Source organism: Melanotaenia boesemani, chromosome 21, assembly GCF_017639745.1.
Source record: "Melanotaenia boesemani isolate fMelBoe1 chromosome 21, fMelBoe1.pri, whole genome shotgun sequence".
Lineage (NCBI taxonomy): Eukaryota > Metazoa > Chordata > Actinopteri > Atheriniformes > Melanotaeniidae > Melanotaenia > Melanotaenia boesemani.
The window spans coordinates 18,655,331-18,677,166 of record NC_055702.1 but is presented as its reverse complement, the minus strand read 5'-3'; the positions used below and the strand labels follow the sequence as shown (position 1 = coordinate 18,677,166).

General features: G+C 42.9%; 1 protein-coding gene across 2 annotated transcripts in view; it reads right to left on the bottom strand.

Moving 5' to 3' along the window:
• Positions 1 to 232: 232 nt before the first annotated feature.
• The window catches only part of bahcc1b (BAH domain and coiled-coil containing 1b), a 55,958-nt gene continuing 34,354 nt past the window's right edge, over positions 233 to 21,836 (bottom strand). Inside the window, exons 9-28 of one of the 2 annotated variants that reach the window (XM_041973761.1) lie at positions 20,818 to 20,996; positions 19,988 to 20,369; positions 18,181 to 19,092; positions 15,386 to 15,552; positions 14,242 to 14,378; positions 13,878 to 13,982; positions 11,424 to 11,502; positions 11,121 to 11,277; positions 10,857 to 11,024; positions 9,510 to 9,677; positions 9,019 to 9,257; positions 7,412 to 7,583; positions 7,083 to 7,200; positions 6,549 to 6,624; positions 6,358 to 6,466; positions 6,146 to 6,262; positions 5,924 to 6,061; positions 3,865 to 5,294; positions 2,522 to 2,758; positions 233 to 2,055 (exon numbers count right to left, since the gene is read on the bottom strand). In XM_041973761.1, coding sequence (XP_041829695.1) covers positions 1,846 to 2,055; positions 2,522 to 2,758; positions 3,865 to 5,294; positions 5,924 to 6,061; positions 6,146 to 6,262; positions 6,358 to 6,466; positions 6,549 to 6,624; positions 7,083 to 7,200; positions 7,412 to 7,583; positions 9,019 to 9,257; positions 9,510 to 9,677; positions 10,857 to 11,024; positions 11,121 to 11,277; positions 11,424 to 11,502; positions 13,878 to 13,982; positions 14,242 to 14,378; positions 15,386 to 15,552; positions 18,181 to 19,092; positions 19,988 to 20,369; positions 20,818 to 20,996 — 5,300 coding nt within the window. In that variant the 3' untranslated portion in view covers positions 233 to 1,845. The remainder of the gene's footprint in view (positions 2,056 to 2,521; positions 2,759 to 3,864; positions 5,295 to 5,923; positions 6,062 to 6,145; positions 6,263 to 6,357; positions 6,467 to 6,548; positions 6,625 to 7,082; positions 7,201 to 7,411; positions 7,584 to 9,018; positions 9,258 to 9,509; positions 9,678 to 10,856; positions 11,025 to 11,120; positions 11,278 to 11,423; positions 11,503 to 13,877; positions 13,983 to 14,241; positions 14,379 to 15,385; positions 15,553 to 18,180; positions 19,093 to 19,987; positions 20,370 to 20,817; positions 20,997 to 21,836) is intronic. The other variant, XM_041973762.1, reaches the window with a different exon arrangement.

Here is a 21,836-nt window from a genome sequence, read left to right as displayed (position 1 = left end):
TCCATTGATTTGATCTGATTGTCCTTCACAGTCACATGATGCCATTCTGGTTGCCATAGAAATCTCAAGTGCATCAGCAGGGAAGCCTGTAGACAATGTCGCTGCAACGCTTCCTGGAGGCCATCATAGCAACGCTGGATGAAAACAAGCGAACAACAAGAGGAACTTAATCAAACGCCTCTCTGATTGCATGGGTCCCGGATTCAGATTTGATTGAACATCTCTCATAAAATTGTTTTCATCTAATGTTGTGAAGCATAAACTAACAGGTGCTTTGGTATGTTTTGTTGTTGTTGTTGTTTTTTGTTTTATCCTTTTTGCTGCCAGGTAAATATCTACATTTTCTATAGGAATACAGGCTAAAATAGATAAAGAACCGCTAGATTCTTTTAGGATCAAAGAACAGCAGAGACTCAGCTTGCTTTTCCAGTATTTGTTAAAAAAAAAAAAATAAAAAAAAAAAAACAAGTTTATGCACATTCTAAATCCAACACAGTGAAATAAAATGAAAAAAATAGATAACTGGACATGTGTGAAAAGAGCTTTTTTCATATTTCCTTATAAAAACAAAAATATCCCAAATAACTTCTCTACAAATTTACCATTCAACGATTACAACCACAAAGTTGTTACATCAGTCGCAGTTTGACCCAAAATCCAAACCTTGAATCCTGTTCAGTGCATTGAGAGAGAAGGAAACATAACACCACCTCCTACCCTCTGCCATAGCCCCAAACCCACCCACCACCCTAAAAAATCTAAATAAAATAATCTTCTCTGCAAAAGAAACAAAAAAACAAGAACATATATATATATATATATATATATATATATATATATATATATATATATATATATATATATATATACTATTTACATTGTCTTATTCTACAGAGTGCTGTACAAAGTGCACACGCTCGCCCATGCACACATATGCACACACAGCTCAAATAAACAATCCTACTGCCTGTACATGTGTCTTCGCACCCGGATAGCAGGATACGAGAGAGAGGTATTGATGTGTATGGCTTAAAAGGAGAAAAACATTGTTCTGTGTTTCTGTCGCAAGGATTAAGAACTACACGTTAAGTACTGGATTGATTAATAGAAGTGTCACAGACATACCCATGCCACATCATGACGTGCACATCTTGTGCACACGTGCATGACCACACAGACTGTACAAACACACACACGCTTTAAAGCACTATTTACTTAGAGCTCATTAAATGCCAAAATGGGGTCATCGCAGCCACTCTGCAAAAACACATACATGTATTTAAACACGGTCCATATTACAGTGTTTATTGGTCCTGTTGGGGATCTCTCAATCAGCATCATCATAGTCAGACTACTAATATAAAACCATTAAAACCATCCAAACCAGTGTGGTTTACAGAAAGTCTCTCCTTACCATACACTCTCTCCTGCTCTCAAAGTCTTTGTTTCAGAAAGCCAAGCGTGCTGCCCTTCCTCCATTACATATCCAAGCTACTACACTCCAAAGTGCTCATGTCATTGGTTTCTCAACTTTCATGTTACAGTTACAAGAAAGCCACAGGGAAGGCTGAAAACTCCCACTGCGACAAAGAGCCTCTGTCCACATCTGCTAAAGAGGTCAAACCTGGCATGGGTCAGACTTTTCCTCAGAACAAACAGGACTCCTGTCAGTGCCACCATTTTCAGGCTTTATCCAGTGGACTAGCTTCTTCATCTGCGAGGAGCAAATCAGGTGGCACAGCCAAAATTCTTTGTCTTGATTTGCTTCTATCCTCTCCGTTGAAGGACCAGGCTAGAACTCCAGGAATCAAGTCACTTTTTGGGTTTCGCCGCTAACTTATGGTGCTAGGACAAGATCACCATGCCGTCTGCACTGATCAGCTGGCCTGTGGTTGGTTCGTAGGTTCCAGCTAGGTAGAACAGGTTGTTGGCTGCGCTGACTGGCTTCCGTTCAAGCATCAGGTGGTCGTAGTCAGCCTTACTCACCACCTGGCAGCAATGAGAGATGGTCTGCACATCATTCTCATCTTCATGGCTCGATTGATACAAGGCATTCTGATGGAGAGAAAACAGGAAGAGTTTAAAGAGAAAAATCTAAAACAACCTAAATATTGTTTTTATAATTATTGTCACAAGAAAAGTTAGACAAAACTGGACTGTATGGCACCATCTTAGGAATTATTTTCACTAATTTTTATTGAGATTTTTTAATTAATCTGTTTGTAGTGATTGTTGGTGCTTAATATACAAGCTCAGCTTTGCTCCTAAACAAACCATTCTTATTGCTGTATGAATGTAAAACACACAGGTTGCTGTGCAGTGGGGATTTTACCTGGGAAAGACAATTTTAACACCTCAGACTAAGAGCGAACAACTAAAAATGTTATTGTGGAAGTTCACTGTTTCTTAACTGTGTCACATCAGATGGGAATATATAAAATAAAAATAAAAAAAAAGCAAAGAACTATTTATAACTTATCTTTCCATTTTAGAAATCACCCTTCCACTTTCTAGTCTTTACCTTGCCATCCCGGTGTCTCTTCCCCAGGCGAGTTTCCTCCGGGTGGTAGAACCACTTGACCCTGACCACCATGCTGGAGCTCCACGACTCCCAAAGGCTCTCCACTCTGCCCACGTAGGGCAGCTGGGGCCGGCCAGGTGACAGGAACACAGCGCAGTCTCCGACACGCACCACCTCCTTACCCCGTACGATGGCCTTGTAGAAAAGCTTACGGGCTTTACCCTTCAGACCTCTCCTCTGTCAAGGAAAGATAAAATAGCATTTTCACTTGCTTTATTTAGCATGGAGGATTTAGTTCACTACCTACAATATTATAAGGAAGAGCTTCAGTTTTTTGGGGTGGCTTTTTTGTAATCCAAAACAAATGCTAGCTTACTGATGATATTGACAATCAGTTTAAGATCAGGCTAAATTTACTGGGGGGTAAATTTTACACATCCAAACTAGTCAAAAATCCCTGATGTGAACCCAGTGAATCTCTTTTAATGAAGTCATTGTGATCACTTCCCAAACCTTGCAGACTTATTTTACCACATGCTCTTTTTACAATACAAATACAAAGGTGCTGACGACAGCGCTTTGGATCATTATTAAGGAGTTGTCCCTTAGACTGTTTTCACATTAAAAAACTGTTTGAAGCACAAAGTAAAATGTATTTCTCAACCACTGCATTGCACACAAGTGTTTACATAATTGCTGTAAAGATATGAACAGATGATTAACATATCTTTTACATTTTCAAAGCAGCTCTTAGAGGCAGAAATGCACCACTTCCTCAATGCTCTCACACCTGTTGCAGCCAATTTCATCGAAGCATAGTGTCACAGCTATTACTCTAATTTGTAGATACGTTTAACCTCTCTACAGCTATTAACTCTGTACATTCCAGCTGACAGATTCTTGTTTACAAAGTAAATAATGTGGCTGAATTGAGCCTAAGGGAGGCAACAGTTGCTCAAACAGTTTTGTTTTGCCTCAGCAGTGCAACTTAATAAACATAACATTTTAGTCATGAACCACACAGAGTAAGCTTGATTGTCAATATGTACCAACTCTTTGGTAGATCAAACAGTGCCAAGGCATATTATATTTAATTAGAACATTCATTGTATGTAATTATGGTATGACGCAGCAGAAACCGCAGCAACTATCAGTAACCTACCTATGCCTGTGAGCTTGAATAAGTCACTGATACCCAAGACAACAGTTTTAAAACCATGTAACAAAGATAAAGATGAAATAGTGATAATGAAGGAAAATTAAAAAACTTAAGAAGAAGCAAATTTGGGAATATGACTTTTTTAACAACGCAGTGTGTTAAAATATAGCCCACAGCGTCCTACCTGTGTGGGGTTGCCAGACCATTTCCAAAGCTGGCGTCCAGGCAGCATGGAAGCCATGTTGGAAAGAGACTCAGGCGAAGACATCCTCTGCTTCTTAGCTGTTGCCAGGTCCTTGGAGGCAGATTTCAGCTGCTGGCCAACAGGGCTGCTTTGGCTGTGATTATGGCTGTTAGGAGCACTGTCTTTCCTTTTTAGCTGTGCCTTAGCTGTGCTAGCAACTTTAGTCATCAAAGTTCCTTTTGACAAGTACTCCTTCCTGTCTTCTCCTCTGTCAGTTCTCACCTTGGACCCTCCAACAGCCATGCTGCCTTTGGCCACATACCCATGTGCCGGGGCTGAAGAAGAAGAGGAGTTGGAGGTGGTAGGGTCGGGGCTCAGAAGGTTAGAGTTCATGCTCTGCCTGTTTTTGTGTTTGTCCTGCTGGAGAAGAGCACGGCGCAGCAGCACAGAGGAGGACTCTTCATCAGAGGAGTAGGAGGAGTCGTTATCCGAGGAACACAGGGATGAGGAGGAAATGGAGCCAGACGAAGAGGAGGAGGAGGATGATGAGGAGAAGCAGATGGGAGGACGGGACAGAAAACGACCACCACGATGGGATGTGACAGCTGCTCTTCTCCGTGCTTCTTGACCATCATCCTCATCATCCTCATCCAGTTCGGAGTAGGAGCTGGGGCAGTCGCTGGCATAGTCCAAACTGTAATCCCCTCCTTGTGCTCCAAGTCCAGTAGAGAGAAGATCCTTTCTTAGAGGTGGAACGCCCTTCAGAAGAGCCTCAGACCGAGGTCCAGCACCGTCTCTTTCCCCTCCTCTCTTCTTGCCATCTCGCACCAGCAGAGAAGGTTGGATGTAACGCAGCGGTGCCCCCACAGAAATAACGCTCTTTAGTCCTCGCCCTCCAGCCCCTCCCAGTCGAAGCAAAGCTTTGCTATTCTTTGTTTTAGGAGAGGTCACTCCTTCATGGTCAAGCTTCACTAAGAAGTGTTTCCTGTCGCGCTCACTCACAGGCTTACGGTTACCAGCTGTCATTGCCATAGTGACGGATGAGGAACAGGAGGACTCTCGGAGCCCCATGGAAGCTATGCTGGTAACTGGTCTCCCAGCTCCAGAAGTTCCACCATTACCAAAGGCAGAGTAGCCATTAGCAATGCTACTGAATGAGTCGACTTCAAAAGGAGAGCCAAAAATGCTTTTAACAGGGGTTGGTGGTGCTGGAGAGTGTGAGGCAGGCCGATGAAACAACCCTAAGTCTCGCTCTCGAATCTTCTGGCTCTTACGGGACGTTCCATTAAAGAGGAAGAAGTCAACCGGCGGCCTCTTCCTGGGCAAGGACCAGTTCAATAAAGAATGGTTGACTTTTGTTACAGTGTCTGTTACTGAAGTCGGTATGCTGGTTGCTTTTGGCACGGAGTGAATTTTTTTTGGTCTGCCAACTGTAAAAGAAGTCAGAAGGAGAATAGGGTGGTGAGGGTTAAAGTCAATGTGAATTTGTGATGAAACTAAAAGCTTTGGTGAAACTTGATCTTTATCTCTTTGATCTTCACCTACTTTCAATAGATCTATTACTCAAACAACAAACCTGGTAAACCTGTCTCTCTCAACAGCATTACTGTCACTTTGAGTTTGAGTTACATGGATATTGCCAAACTTTACAAAGCACACCGATGACACTCCATAAAATCATGATTAATATAGTTATATGGAGGGTAAACGACAGGCGGCAAGCAAGTAATCTTAATTTATGAGTTTTTCAGTTTACCTGCTCACTTGGAGCCATCTGATAAGGCACCGACAGTTGCAACTGCAAATGAGGCCTTGTCTTGGGGATTATGATATTGCCTGGGGGCCTATGTGTCTGTATGCATGAATGTATGTTGGAGTTAAACTAGTATGTCTCAAACAACATGCAATGACTGGTATATTTTATAACCACTATTTTGCATACTTCATTAATAAAGAGCTTTGGGATTGTCACTGTTTTCTGTTAGAGGTATGACTGAACATTTAATATGAGGGGCACAGATGTTTGGTCAGAGTGGTCCATTTGCATCCCTCTCCTCACCTGGTCTTTTTTCCTGGAGCTTCCCTCCTGCCTCCTCGTTGGCTGGTTTCTCTGTGGGGATGTCCTTCTTCTCTAGGGTGGAACTTGGCCGACCTCGACGACCAGGGGAAATCAGGAGAGCTGGAGAAGGTTCGGCACCTGACATAAAAGAGATGTTGGGTTTATGTCAATTTTTTTTTTACACTTCTCTCTTACTATCACTCTTCACAAAACTGTACTCACAACGGATTTGGTATCCCGGGGGCAGAAGTCTGATGTTAGCAAGAGAGATTCTTCCTCTGTCTCCATCGTCAAACTCCACCATCACACTGCCCTCCTTGTCCTCCTCACCTGGACCTCCTGAGGCACAATACAGGATGAAATTAGTTGCTGGAGAGAAATGAATATCCTCACTCAATGAAAGCTGAATGAGGTTGTTGGTATACATAGCTTACCACGGTGGACGTATCCGGGGTAAAGGCAGCGAGAACGCTCACTCCAATAGGCACAAACTCGTGTCCCCGTGGTCAGGATGGCCTCAGTCTGGGGTCGCACGTCCAGCACCTAGAAACAAAAATGTCATTTAAAGACAGCATACCTACCACAAATCTTCAAAATGTCATAAAGACAATAAGACCTAACTTACAGCTTCTTGTAGTAGCTGCTCCAGCGAATAGATCCTGGGTCGATTTCCTCGCTCACCTTCGATGACAACACTAAAGCTGAGAGAGAAAAAAGGAATAAATACCCCTTAAATGATAGTGGTAGTATATTTTTCACAGATTAATGTGCATGTCTTTTGTTTTCAGAGGTTGGGTTGGCTCTCTTGTCATCTTACAAAGCAGAAACAATATCTTAATCCTCTGCTGTTTCATTAGGAGTCATGTGTTTCTTGGGCATGCTTCCAAATGTTTAACTTGTTTTAAATAAAATTTTAATTCTTTTGTGCATTTTACATCATAACCTTTAGGATTTTTCCACAGAAACTGGGCCACCAAGGTGGTAAGTCAATGTTAATGTTTCAGGTATTACTTACAAAATCATTAAAAATATTAACTTGATTAAACAATAGTCATGAGTCACCTGTGTCATGAGCTTTTAAACAAAACATGGTAGAAATCACTGTATTGATTCACAGTTTTAATGTTTCTAGATGATCAACAGGAGAGTGTGGTCTTACATGTCAGGCAGGTCCAGCGTTTGAACACAGGCGGCGTACAGAAGCTCATCCTCCTTGGAGATAAGGATCTTCAGCCCGTCTACCAACATCTCTTTACTCAACACGCAGTTTGGCAGTGCTGTGGACAGAAGGTGGGGTTGAAAGATGGATGGATGGCGCAAATACAAGGTGAGATATATATCATCTGTGACAGTGCTGAATCTTTGCAATGTGATGAACAGAACAGGTACAATAATGGAAAAACAGCGGTTTGTATGCATGTGTGAAAAGAATGCATTAGAACCATTTGAGTGTGTAATAATGAATGATGTGTCCCTGTATATGCCCACCAGGTATTCTGCAAGGCATGTTGGGAGGAAGGTGTGTCAACAACTTATCCTTCAACCCTTCCTCCTCCTCCTCTTCCTCCTCGCCCTCAGAGAAGCTGCTGTCTTCATCCAAGCGAAAGCCGTCATTAGCTGCAAAGCTCTGTAAGAGTCGACTCACAGCGTGTCCCTTTTCCTGAGTTAGAAAGAGGACGTGACATCAGTGGGCAGAAAGCAGGATATGATATAATTTCATGTTATTGTTACAAATGAATGAACTGTAAACAAAAGCTGCAGGTGACTGAATTGAGTATGTTTTAGTTTGGTTTGACTAATATGTCAGTGAAATGCGAGCGCAGGCACCAACACCTCCCCTAATATGATACTTCAATTAAGCCTACAGTTCACTTGGAGGTTAGAAGTCACAGTCAGTAATAACTGACTGGTTTTCAGCTTATTGTTGAAGGATGCTTCACTTCAGGTGGACATTCACACACAGACACGCACACTGTGGTTCCAACCCATCTCAAGACCGGTTTAAGCTAGTCCAAGGATGACAGATGGGTGATGATGGAAAGTCAGCTTGCCCAACAGGTTCCTGCTTGCATTTAGGCTTTCCAAAGAAGAGATCATAATAATCAGTGTATGAAAGATTATCTTTGTGTAGAGGGTGTCTCTTGGGAGTTTTCCACATCAAGAGACCATATATTTTAGTGACAGTAGTTTCATGACCAGAGGGCATGGATGGTTATTTCCTGTTAGTACTGGTGTGTATGTGTAAGTATGCATGAGTGTGTGTAGGGTTATGACCAATGATTATCTTAATATTCCTTTGTTTGGTTTAAAATTGTGTGTTTTTGGACATTCCCAAATGATGATTCAAAGACTAAAGCAACCTTGGGGCTTTTTACATTTAAGTAAATGTGTTTCCTCAACATCTGCTCATGCAGATAAAGTGAACCTGTGATCTGTTAAGAGAGTCGATGTACATACAATTATATTCTGATAACAAGAATAAATTTGACAAAGGGACTGATTTACAGCTGATCTAAAGCATCTCCCCATATGGGAGCAGAAGGTATTGGGAGGTGAAGAGCTGTCAAACATCCCGGCAGGGTGTGGTTCACTTTAACAAGCAAGTAGTAAATGTGATGTAAGGTCCTTCAGAAATTCTTCTCTGTTTGCCTCACACTAAAAATTTATTGATATTCAGCAAAAGTTTAAAGGGAGTAACCTTTCTTTTCTCTTTTTTCTCGTAGTTTTACTCAGTATCTCTGTCTCACCACTGCCACTGTTGGCTCTGAAACAAACAAGAAGTCTTCTTCTGTTTGCTCATGAACTTCCTTTAAAAGTAGCACAATCACCATGCTCACAACTGTGACAGTAGTAATTTATGGTCATACTACATAACCTTTCCAAAACACCTCTTAAAGAGGTGGCTGTGTCATAACTTTCCCTTCTCGATATTCATGTCTGTGTCTGTGGGAATATTCAAGGGAGAAAACAGCTTCAAAGCAAACCAATTTAGTCTTCCCTCTACAATTAATTTCAGATTTCCTGCTGTAAGAATAAGTTTTATGCTCATATTTCCAACATTAATATGGAATATAGAGTTTAACTATAAGTCTCACCTTTTCCCGTAAACTCTGTACTGTAGAGGTCTTCCTCTCTTCATCTGTGCAAGTTCGAGTTAGAGCTTGATGGTTTTTGTAGCTGTCGACAAAGCTGCAGCCCACTGGCGGTGCACCCCAGCTGGGCAGAGAAGCTCTGTTAGCCCCTGGATGGTCTGGACGTCCCCTTTCTATGCTGGCGAGGTTTGGCCTCCTAGGAACCCTCCTCTGGAAATCTGTACAAGGCAAGCCCCCCATGCCTGATGATCAAAAGGGAGCATTATGAACATCAAAAGCTCGGATAAGAAGTTGTGCTTTTATTGTCAGAATAAGCTTACAGCCAAGAAAAAATAGGAGAGAAGGAAGGTAGATGGATGAGACTTATACCAAGTCTTCACACTCTCACTTTTAATTGCAGTTAGAAAAATTGAAACAAAAAGACATCACCAAAGCTTGAGTTACAAGGATCATACAATCCCAGCAACTTTAAAGACATGTATGAAATATCTCACCATGAGGTCCTGGTCTCTTACTCCTGACTTTCTGGTTTGCTTGGAGCTTGGAGGACTGTGATGAAAAGGACAAAGTCCCAGCAGGGTTTGCAGGAGCTTCTTTAGAGGATGAGCTAATCTTGATGTCACTCGCTGCGTCTTCACTGTCATAGCTGCCGTCCTTGTCCTCTGTGAGATTCCAACATCAGTATGATCAGTCAGAGAGCTTCGAGCGATTTATATGTAAACAGTGTTAACAGCCAGCGCTCACTTGATAAGATGTATTGACAGCAAGCTATCAAGAGTCTCTTGCATCTGTGTAGCATCTCACAAGCCTGTGGCTAAACTTGCATAATTATGACAACCATAAAGATAATTTTTTTAGGAGAGTTTAAGAAGTAGGATATTTTGTTATATATTAGTATCTGTGGAGCAAACTTGCTTTAATGGCAACAGTATAATGTGCAGCTTAATTCTTAACTGCAGAAGCAAATGTTGATGCTCACATGCGCTGCATGAACAGACAAACAGATTATTATTGGCAGCTGTGTGTTGCTGACTGTGGGGGTCGTGTTGGGTGTCGACACATCTCTGACACACTTGTCACTTACATGGCATTCTCGTCAACACTTTCCCTCAGACACACACATTCAACTACAACCTCTCCATGCCATCCAGGCCACAGGATAGACCCAATTCTAGTTTTCCTTAAGTTTTGTTGGCTTAATATCAGACTCTGCAGTTGAAAAGTCTAAACTCAGAATGGGTGTGATTGTGTCTCCTCAATTCAAAGCCTCCTATGAAGGCGTTTTCATGAGGTTGGAGACAGGGAAGGAGAGTGGGGAGGATGGGGGGCAGTGGAGGGTGTGACATTCTGGAAGAGGCCGGAACAGGCTCACGTTACCGTGCTCGGATGAGGGGCAGGGGGCTATGCTGCATGCCTGTGGCAAGTCGTTAACGGTTTTAACAGTGTGACAGACGAGCTGGGAAGTGAGAGAGGGCCCCTGATGACGGCAGACATCTCACTTTCAGATGTTTCATTTTGCACACACAGACACACATAGATGCACACTCATAGAAAAATCTCACACTGAATGGTCAATGTTCATCAGCCCGTCAGCCAAATTAGCACTGCTTGACTTGGATGATTAACTGCCTGAAAACGCTAGCAGCTTACAGTATGACATGGAGGCTGTGTTGTTCTAAAAGATTTTATCTACGATTTGCTTACGTGTTGACAAAAAAAGGTTGAATTGTTTAAATTGTATATTTATTTTCATGTAAGAAAGGTTTGAAGAATTTGCTAGAGGACAAAAATAGATTAGATACTTAGGAAAGATCTGTTGTGTGATCTATATTGAAACTCACCATGATCTGAGCTCTCGCTGTCGCTCTTTGCTTCCCTCACTTTGTGATTCTCAGATGCCTGGGTGTCCTTAAGATGAGCCCTGTTAGGGTTGATGCCCATCAGCACTTTGGGTTTTCGACCCCTCTTCCTCTTTACAGTTTGATCAGCTGCCTGATCCTGTTGCAGGTCTGATAGTTTTACAGTACAAGGGACAGTTAATTTTTCAGGGGGATTCAACATGGTGAAAACAAATGCATGTGCATGTATGCGTTGTCTATCCACACCGTTTCCTTCTGGTCTGTAGTGATTCTTTGTGGGGTCTTCCTCACTGCTGTGTAGCAAGCCTGCTGACGGTGCCTTCTGCTTCGTCTGGGTCACATGCCCAGCGAGCCTGGAGCTCAGGGCGGTGGGCCGACCTCTGTGCTTACAGCGAGCTTTCATCTGTAAACAGAGAGCAAAACAACTAATTATTGACCCATTTCTTTCCGCTAATTGAAATATCCAGAAATAAGAAAAAAGCAGCAGGAAGTGGCTGCCTGTGTGTGTGTGTTTGTGGATAAACTGGGAGTCTCAGCGGGAGGACTGACCTGTGCAGAACTAAGGCTGTTGAAGTTGTGATTAGACATTGAATTCCTGTTTTTTTCCACCAATAAATTCAGCCCAGCCCTAGAAAACATTAAAAAACAACAGCAAAGAAAAATAATGAATTTATACATTTAACACATCACAGAATAAACTAAGTCTTCTTTCTCAAGGATACTATTCCCTGTAATCCTGCTTTTCTGCTCTTTTCTTTCTACTTTCACTTCTATCTCTGGTGGATTCTTTCATTGTTTCCCACTCTTCTCGTCCGTCTCATCTCTTTGATGAGGTAAGAGACAGGTTTTGACGACCATCTGCACAGCTTGACGGCAAACACAGAAATATTCAGAAGCCGTGCAAACATGAAACTCAGCTGAATCATCACATAAAAGGGTAAAAATTATCTGGTGTGAAGAAGCTGCTCTGGAGAAGAGAGAAAAAGAGGGAGGAGTGGGTTGAGGAACGGGGGAGGGAATGAAACTGAGAGAGATGAAGCAGTCTCAGGGGAGTCTGTCCGTTGACCGGAGCTTCAGGGCTCAATCGATAAACACTAACCTCTATCGAACACTACTCCTCCCTCTCTTTCTCTCTGTCCTTCCTTCACTGCCTGCGTGGACTCTTACACCACAGGCAGCCTACAATCACACATACACACTCACACACACAGTGCTAGCAGCTGGTGTCTGAAGCAGGTGAATCCTATATTCCCACAGAGGGAAGGATTGGCTCTCAGCATCTCTGTTCCCAGGAGAGGAGGAGAAGAGAAGTCTGTACATTGAGACCACATCTCTCAGATACAGTACATCCCCCTGGCTCAGAGTTCAGTGCAAGATTTTGAGCTTCATGCTCAGCTTGGTTTGACTAATGCTCTTCATGCAAAATCATCCTTATACACTAAATACTGTACACAAATGTATTCAAGCACCTCATTCTTTCGGCTTTTGTTCAAATTACAGGGAATATTACGACATGACTGTGTGATTCTGATAATCTGAAACTTTTTGGCAATAGTTTCAGTGTTACTACACATTGCTTCCAGTTTGTTGTGTTAGAACAACAAGAAACTCGTCCGAGTTTAACTGGTATGCAAACTGCAAGCCTAGACACACAGCATTATTCTTAATAAGGCTGTGTAGTTTCTCAGATTTTTAAAAAACAGTGTTGAAAAACCACTCATTCCTGCAGCTCATGCTGAAAATGTGAGCCTCACAAATATCCATCTTCCTAACTTTCTAGACCTGGAAGTTGTTTCACAGGTGAGAAAGCAAGCAGAGTTTTACTGTACTGTAACTGCACCAAATGTCTTCAGGAAGGGAACACCACATGCATTTTTATCCTCATTTGAAAGATTCACTTCTTTTTATGATAGCAGCCTTTTCACCTTGTATTCAAGTATGACTATACTTTTGCCTCCAGATCGCTTGACTCCATTCATGGAATCTTGTGGGTGACTGGGGGCAAAATCTGTGAAGCTGGCTGGAGGCTATTATATATTAGCTCATCGTGATATGAATGCTCAGATGTTTGCCTACATTGCTTATGTAGCAAGAAAAGCAGTCCATTTAGTTTGCAAGATTACTGTTCCTTTTCATCCCTCACTCTGTTGACAGTGTATCCCCCCCCCCCAACCCTTGTGAGAAGATGAAAGCATAAACAAATGATTCATCGCTTGTTAATAACAACAAAAATGCTGCTCAGGCACGTAGAGATCGGCTCCGCTAATTAAACAAGTTCTGTGTGTGTGTATGCACCGACATGTTATGACTAAAGGCTTTCATTGTCATTTTCATTAGCGCTTTCTAATCATGGTAACCGTGACAAACCTTGAGTTTCTCTAATCATTTTATCAAGGCGAGAGGTGCACATGCTAACAGAGGTGGGGCATCATGAGAAAACACATTTATCGCCATGAGTGCTGAATGGTGTGTAAGTGTGTGTCGTTTGAGCTGGTGCACATGTGTGCCAGCATTAAAGTTTGCACATCTAAGGTGTTAAATAATGTGTGGTTGTGTACGGCAGGATGTGGGGGAGGTGTTGGCTCATTTATCACTGTAATAACTGTACATCAAGACTTTGTCCAGATGTGTTAATATATGCTGGAGGTTCACATGGAATCACGACATAATCAATACAAGTGATAAATATGATTAAAAGTGATTAATGGTGATTAATGAAGCCCTCATCTCCATTACCCTCTCTCATTAAAAATCACACACATCTCACAGCTTAAGCTGCATAACCCATTGTGTGTCTGCATGTGTGTGTGTGTGTGTGAGCAGCTCTTTCCAGAGCCCAATCAAGCAAATCATCAGCTATAGAGCATTTGAATCAATTCAGATGAAGAAGAACTTCTTGAAAATCAACCGTGCCTTTCACTAAAAACACAAACAGAAATCAGGATGAATGAGCTGGGCTTGCCAATCACACTGATTATACTGACGGAGTGTCAGAGCACTGACCTGAGTCTTTTGGAGCTTTCTGCAGCAGCTGGGCCAGGGGTGGACTTGCGCTTGCGTGGGCGGCCGGGCCCCCGGCGAGCGGGGCTACGAGACGTCTCGTCTTTCCTGCAGAGAGGAAGACAAAAAGAAAGAATAGGAAGGAGAGAGAGAGATTAAAGATACAGTCAAGGCAGCAGGAGAAATAAGGAAAGGGGGGCTCTATCGGCTACAGGTCAAACCGCATTAACTATGAGCAAGCAGCAAGTCCTGATAAATCAGGGGAATGCAGCATGAAAGCAGGACTGTGAATGCTGGAATGCACAATTCAGTGTGGACAAAAAGAGGTGTGTGTATGCGAGTGTATGTGTGTGTCATCTCTGCTCACTGGTGGTCGTGTTTCCTCTGTAGTTTAGCCAGCTCTCTCTGTTTCTCTTTGTAGCGGCGCTGTAGCTCAGCCAGCTGGACACGCATGGCCAGCTCCTCCCCTCCCATCGTCTCCATGGAGCCCTTCACCGGGCACACCTGACAGGCACACAAACACACAAAGCAGAGGAATTTAAATGCTGAACACAAACTTCACTTCAACAGGCGCTGAATATGTAACCAGCTTGTGTTTGGCCAGCTTGTTGCTGACTGTTTCCTCCTAAAAAACAAAGCTTGCATATTTGATCTCTAAAACAGCTGATTTTTGTTTAAAAAACAGCTTCTGCTTTTTAATGCAGATTTCTAAGAGACTGGCATTGTTTCCTGCAAAAACACTATGTTAGAAATCCCAAATAAAAATAATATTCTATTAGCTATTTCATTTTTTCTTAAAGCCAAATCCTGCTTTTTCACATAGCGTTAAACCAGAGATGCCCAACTCTGGTCCTCAAGGCTCACAGTCCTGCAGACTTTTGATGTTTCCCTGCTGCAATACGCCTGATTAAAATTATTGGCTCAATAGCAGACTTGTGCAAAGCTTGTCAGAGATCCATTTAATTTGAATCAGCTGTGATGCAGCAAGGAAATATCTCATACCTGCAGGACAGTGGGCCTTGAGGACCAGGGTTGGGGATTGCAGAATTAAATCACATTATTAGCTATATTTTTTTATTAATCATATATAATTTGAAGCTATGTGGCCCATCACTGCACAAACAGTCATGTGTGTTACTGGACTGTTTTCCAACCTTCTCAAAATACCCTTGCATCTTTTTATATTCTCATTCAACCTGTTGCTTTGACTTATTTTTTTCTTGTTACATTGTCAAAATTTTTGCATCTAGCTAATCATGCAACAATTTATTGTTTCATATGTAAGATTTATTGGCTATGTTGTGTACTAGGATTAGAGAAGAATGTAGACAACCAGTTTGCAAGATATCAGATGATGCTATCAAATAAAATGTAAAAAAGTGTAAAGGGCAGGAACTCTGTTATGTTTGGGACTTATTTACGGTTATTCAAACACCTCCACAATTCAAGACCCTGCATGAATGATTCATGGCTGCACACATGCACAAAGCACACACCGACTGAACCCTCACCGGCTCGTGCCTAGGAGTCCATCCGCACTTCCTGCGCAGGTTTAGTCTCTTCCTGATTGGGCACTGCTGGTCAGCCCCTGCATTCAAAGCCCCTCCCCCCATCTCCAAGGCTCGGGCAGCTGCCAGCGTTGCCAGACTGTGGAGGTCAAAGGTCAGCATTTCCTCACCTGCACAGGAGACAGGTTGTTTTGGTTTAGATTGGTACGTTGCGTAGCAGCTGACACTGCGCTGTAAAACATGTTGTGCAGTGAACAGATTTATTTCTCGGAGCGGTGAAACCATGCCTTGGAAAGTGGAGATATTTATGATATTAGCTGTGTAGTTTATTTGATGTATACTTGTGTTCATGCCTAATCGTACACACAGACACACTCACTCGGGGGAGGGGAGGGGGAGATGGATCTCTACATCTGTCACTGTCATTAACTCTGTCATTGTCACAGCACCAGCAGATGAAACAGAATATTCATGAGACGATCCACACGTATGAACACACACAAACACTAACCTATGCAAATAAAACACACACACATTCTGAATACACACAGGCACCGACAACATTTTCGCTGAGCTTCGCAGACATGGGCTAACTGTATAAGTGTATGTGGGGGAGAAGTGGAGAAAACGAGAACAGCGGGTGGTAGGAGGTGGAGGAGGAGAACTGCAACGCTTCTAGAAGGAAGGAGGGATGGGGGTGGGGAGTAAAGGGGAGGAGAAGCAATAAGAGGCAAAGTGTTTATTGAGCTATCTATTTATTCTCCTACATCTCCTCATTATGGACATGGACAGAATCCAATTTCCCCTTCGAGGAGAAGACTAGGAGAGAAGATGAAGAGGAGAGGAGAGGGGAGGTTTCACTGGATAGCTCAGTCTGCGCAGTGGAGCTGTAAGACCTACTCGCTGACATCTGACATTATTAAAACCTGTGTGCTCGAGTGGGATATAGAGGCAGAAATGCAGTAAACGGAGGAGAGAGAAGAGGGCAGGAAGGAAGAGAGTCTTTGTCTGCTGGCGAGAAAATGTGAGAAACGGATGCAAGAATGACAGGTAACTCCTCAGAGATCGACGGAGAGAGCGGGAAGGAGCTGAGGGATGTGGCTTTGTCCTGTCCCGGCTCACAGAGGTCAATGCCATCTCATCTGTCTGCCCTCTGAGCCAATGGCACACTCCGATTACCCTGACAGGATGACATCACAGCTGACATCACCACACCTAGTGTAGTATTCTGGAGGATGGCCACAATCGATACATACCTTCCGTCCACTGCATACCGCACACGCATTTACACACTCAGCTTTGCACAGCAATAACACCATACTGTGTCTCTAACGGGGGTGAAGGGTGTAATAAGAGGAGGCACAGGGGATTTCAAGGGGAGAAACAAAAACAGTGAGGGAAAATTAAAAACCATTACAGCTGATATGGCATCATTAGAAGCCATTCAAGAAGTTTATTGAGATTAAATTTCACTAAAAAGGAAGTGAGGAAATAGTGAAAAATATGACACAAACAGCTGCTTTTTCTATGTCTATATAAAAGTTATGTTAATTCATTGTAAGGGAAGGGAAAGTATTTCTTGATTCCTTAATCTGTAATTGCGATTTCCAGTAAACAGCTGAGATATCCATCTGCATCAAGGAGCGCCATAAATGCATCTGTCTGGGATCGGTTTCATCTCCCAAACGCATTCGCATTGACAAAAAAAATAAAAAAAACATCAGTGGTATTAATAACATTCTCTGAGATGAGGCCAGAGCTGGTTTTAAATAAATGTGCTGCAATTTGGAGAACGTTTTCCATGCCACGACAGGACTTATTGATTTCACACCTATTACACATGCTAACCACGTGCGTGCACATGTAAACAAATGCACACTCACACACCCAGTATCTCTCTCACACAAACATGCACAGACAGCAGCTGAGCGACTTATGATTTTTACACTTATTAATTCCGTCAACAAGGCTTGCAGAGGCAGGATTTACACACAAGATTACATTGGTTTAATATGAAAAAAGGAAAAAAAGAAAAAAGAAAAAGAAGAAGCGGGTGAGGGGGAAAAATAACAAAGAGAGAGGAGGAGAGGCAGGAAGAAGCACAGGCAGGGAGCAGGCAGCCTGGTGAAGAGACACATAGACTCTGATGGAGGAAAGCAGGGATTCATTTGGGATTACTTAACAGTTTAGCCACACACACCCAGCGCGCACGCCACACACAACACATACACATGCAGATACTGGCATAAATAAAAACACTTTCTCTCAGAGGGACAAGAAGAAAATAGCAGCGCTTACAGGAAAAGTGTTTTAAAGGAAAGGGTCTAATTAGCAAAGCAAGACGCCAGAGCCTGGGGGACACACTGGGCAGGGGGTGTGTGTGTGTGTGCGTGTGTGTCCTGGCTTGTGTCTGAAGCTTAGTTTGTTTGTCCATCTCTGTGTTAACTCTAAACACACAACCAACAATAAATGCACACTCCCCAGAGGGAAAATATGGTCTATGAATAAGGACAGTGTCACAGCAAAGGAAGGAAACTGGAGAGTTAATGGATGTTTTTTTGTTTTTTTGGGGGGGTGGACGTAGGGGGGTTAGGGAACATTACAAACATCTGGACTTCACACATATCAAACCACGTTTTTTGTAGTTTGCTGTAAGTGGGCTTGTTTCTCTAGCTAAGAAAAGTAGTGTAGCACATTTTTTCATTCTTCCTTGATTGAGTATATTTTTTATCTTTTTCTAAAAACATTTATTTTATTTATATTTATAATATTTTACTACAGTTTTTTTTAAATCTCACCTATAGTGTCTTTTTCTTTGCTCTCCCTGCTCCTCTGCTTGATCTCCAGCTCAGCCAGTTCGCTTAGTATTTCCATTCCATGGTGGGATAAAGGGCATGGGGACTGTTCAACAGGTACAGGTGGGTACAAGGCATCTCTGGTGGCACATAGGGCCGCAGCAATCAAGAGCTCCAAGCTCCACATGTAAGCCCCTTCAAGCTGAGCAGCTGTACTCATCGTGGGAGGGAGGATTGGGTCATCGGATGAGGAAGGAACTGGGGAACTACACACCAGGTCTTCCATTGGACTTATGCCACACTGCTGCTCCTCTTTATTTTCAACTACATCCAAGTTTTCTCTATGTTTGCAGCCATCATCATCTTCCACCTCCTCCTTTTCAGGGTCCACAGGCACAGAGACAGAACATTTAGCTTGTTCAGACTCCATTTTTTGTCCTTCATCCTCCTCCATGCCCTCTTTTTCATGCTCCCCATCATTCTCCTGTTCTTTGGATAGCTGGGACTCCTCCAGGCCCGCCTTCTGGCCCAAGCAACCTAGAGAGATATCCACTTTTAGGGCTACGCCTGCCGGGCAGGCTTGATCTGGGACTGGAGCCGGGAAAGGGCATGGCGGTAATCCAGGAATCTTGTTTTGGGACTCTGAGACGGTGCATCCTTTTGTTTCCTTCCTTGCCTCTTCTGTAACTCCATTCTGGGATTCCACCATTTCGAACTCTCCCCCATTCTCTTCTTTCCTCATCTCCTCCTCTCCAGTGAGGGGCTGGATGTGACATGGGGGTGGGAGGGACTTGGATTCGGGCTCTGCTGGCTCTTGCTCCACCATAGGTTGTTCAGCCAGTCGTGCTTCAGGAGGTGAGGGACCGGCCTTGTAAACCATGGTGATTGGAGAGAAGGTATAAACAGGTGGCAAGTCTGGTGGAAAGAAGAGAGAGCAAAGGTCAGATTCTGACATAAAAGAGACCAACAGTGTGCACGGTGGTCAGAAAACAGAAAAGAAAAGTAGTTTTTTTTCTGTTTTAAATTAATTGGCATTCTGTTCAAGCAGACTGGATGAAGCATGTGATTAAAGTTGACATAATATATTAATAGCGAGGTGCAGAAAACACAAAGTGTTTTTGGGTACACAAGTATATATTATGTATACAGAGTATGTGTGTGTCTGTGTGTGCGTGAACCTGTTAGTAGAAGTGTGAGGATATAGATCTATGTGGGATATTGATGACGCCCTGCTGTTTTCCTATGATTGCAGCAGCAGCTCTGTCACCCCTGCTCTCCTATTATTGATGATATCCCTCCGCCCCCTTACAACACAGCCAGATGAATGTGTATCCTTCCACCTGTACTTTCCAAGGATCGCTGAAGGATAAGGAGGCTCTTTCTTAAGATACCACTGACCTTCCTCTTGTGACACACGTATGTGCACTGGCAGGTCACACACATACACACAAAGAGTGCCCATATGCTTTCTCTGACCTTAATGGCTGGCCTTCCCGCTGTCCCTCTTTAGCTTGTACAGAAAAAAAAGAGTGCACACATACACTCAAGGACACAGAGTAGGGGATCAGCCCTGCTTCAAACAATTTCTGCAAAATCAAAAGAATACCACACTTCAAAGACCTGTGCCACATTTCAGCAGCAGCCTCCATCTCTCTGCCCCTTTTCACTTTCACATTATATCTCTCCATCTTTCTGCCCTGCCTGCTGTCTTTATATTTTTCGTTATCAGACAGTTCAACCTGCTGGTACAGTTCTTTCAATTCAGACACAGAGTTCATTTAAAAGCCTACAGGATTCTCCACACACATACCTGGCTCTAAGGATTGTGGGTAGTCCTGAGGTGGTTGCCCTTCCCCTCTGTCGCTGCCCCGCTCAAGCCCTTTAGAGAGGTGTAAGGGAGCAGGGCTGAGTGCGGGAGACCGTGGAGCTGCCGCGGCCGGGCTTGGTGCAGGGGTCAGAGGATTAGGAGGGTGCAGACACGTGGAAGGGGAATGGTAGCACGGTGACTGACGACTACTGGGACACAGTGCTGGAGACGGTGTGGAGATCTTGGGTGGGGGAGGGGTGTGAGAGAAGGGTTTGGTTGCATGGGAGGACGCAGTAGATGAAGAAGATGAAGAACAGGGAGTTCTGGAAGCTGAAGATTCATTAGGAGAATCGTCTATGGTGATGGTGTGCTCCTCGTGTTTTCTCTTTAAAAGAGAAAATGAAGAAAAAAGATAAGCAACATAGCAGCAAAATTTTTAAACAATACATAAAGTGGTGTTTTTTTCTACGAGGTCAATTCTGTTTCTGACTGTTGGCAAAATAGTTTGATTGTAAATGACCAGGCAAAGTGAAAGTGCAAAACTCTCCACACCCATATCTCTTTACCACTGAAGCCATCTTTAAAAAAAAAGTAAATAATTTTCTTAAAATTTATAAAGAAGTGTGATTTTGCATAATTTTTCAGTTAATGTTTAGAAATCAAGATATCAGCCCTTAAAGATCAACAAACAAATTACTTGAAAGGCTGTATATACTCATAATATCTCAAAAGACAAATAGGACTTTTTGCATCAATTTTAAATTCTCATTGTTCATGAATTTTACAATAAAATGTTTAAATCTTTTGACAAAAGTTTCCATTGTCAGCCTTACTTGTCCTAAGGGGTGACGGTGCATGTGCTCCATGGCTCGCTGCTGCTGCAAGGCATATAGCTCCTGCACACCCTGCCGTAGGAATGAAGAGCGGGAGTAGACTGGATGGTGCTGGAGATGAGGGGGAGGGCCTCTGGCTCCATACACGGGGGGCCACAGACCTGAATGCTCCAGAACATCTAGAAGAAAAATGAGAAAAAGAGTTTGAAGATGCTAAATGATATCTTAATAAGTATTTGGATTATGGATTTGAATGGTGCACAAAAAAAGATAGCGCAGCAAAATGTCAGTACAAAATTTGTTTTCTAATAAATGACATGAAAAATTTAAAATAAAAAATACATAGAAATTAAATAAGAAAGACCTGCCCCCTGAGTATGCAAAATTGCGATGAGTTCACAGATAGATAATCTACAACCAGCTGGTTGAAAAACATTTTTGTCAAGGAGCCACCGTAAGCGCATACAAATTCAAATATACACATATGCTCATACACTTACATCCACACACTCATGAACACGCGCACACACACATATCCCCTCCTTGGCTGCCTTGTCGCTGGGAACCTTTGTTCTGTGAGATTAGCCTGAGTGGGCTAATGTTTCCCAGGGGAAGGGTTCAGTGGATGCACTTCCCCTCTCTGCAGGAACTCTCACGGAGCGAGTCAAGGGAGGTGGGAGATAATTAAATTTCACAGCCTGTTTGTAAAGCAGCGTTGACACACACACCACACACCATACACCACACACACATACAGAAACAAATTCTTTTCTCTCTCTCTAGCAATCGCTGATGTGTCCAACAAAACCTTTAACATATATTGTTTCAGACATGAACATAACTTTAGATTCACACACAAAGAAGGCACAAAGTCCAGTCCAAACACATCACTGCTCAGCCACAAGAGAGAGGAAAAGCCAGTTCAAATGGTTTGCATAATGCTGGGCACATGCAGAGGGGAGCAATGGAATGGCTGCTTTCATTAATGAAGCTATAAAACATCATCCCACTGACAGAGG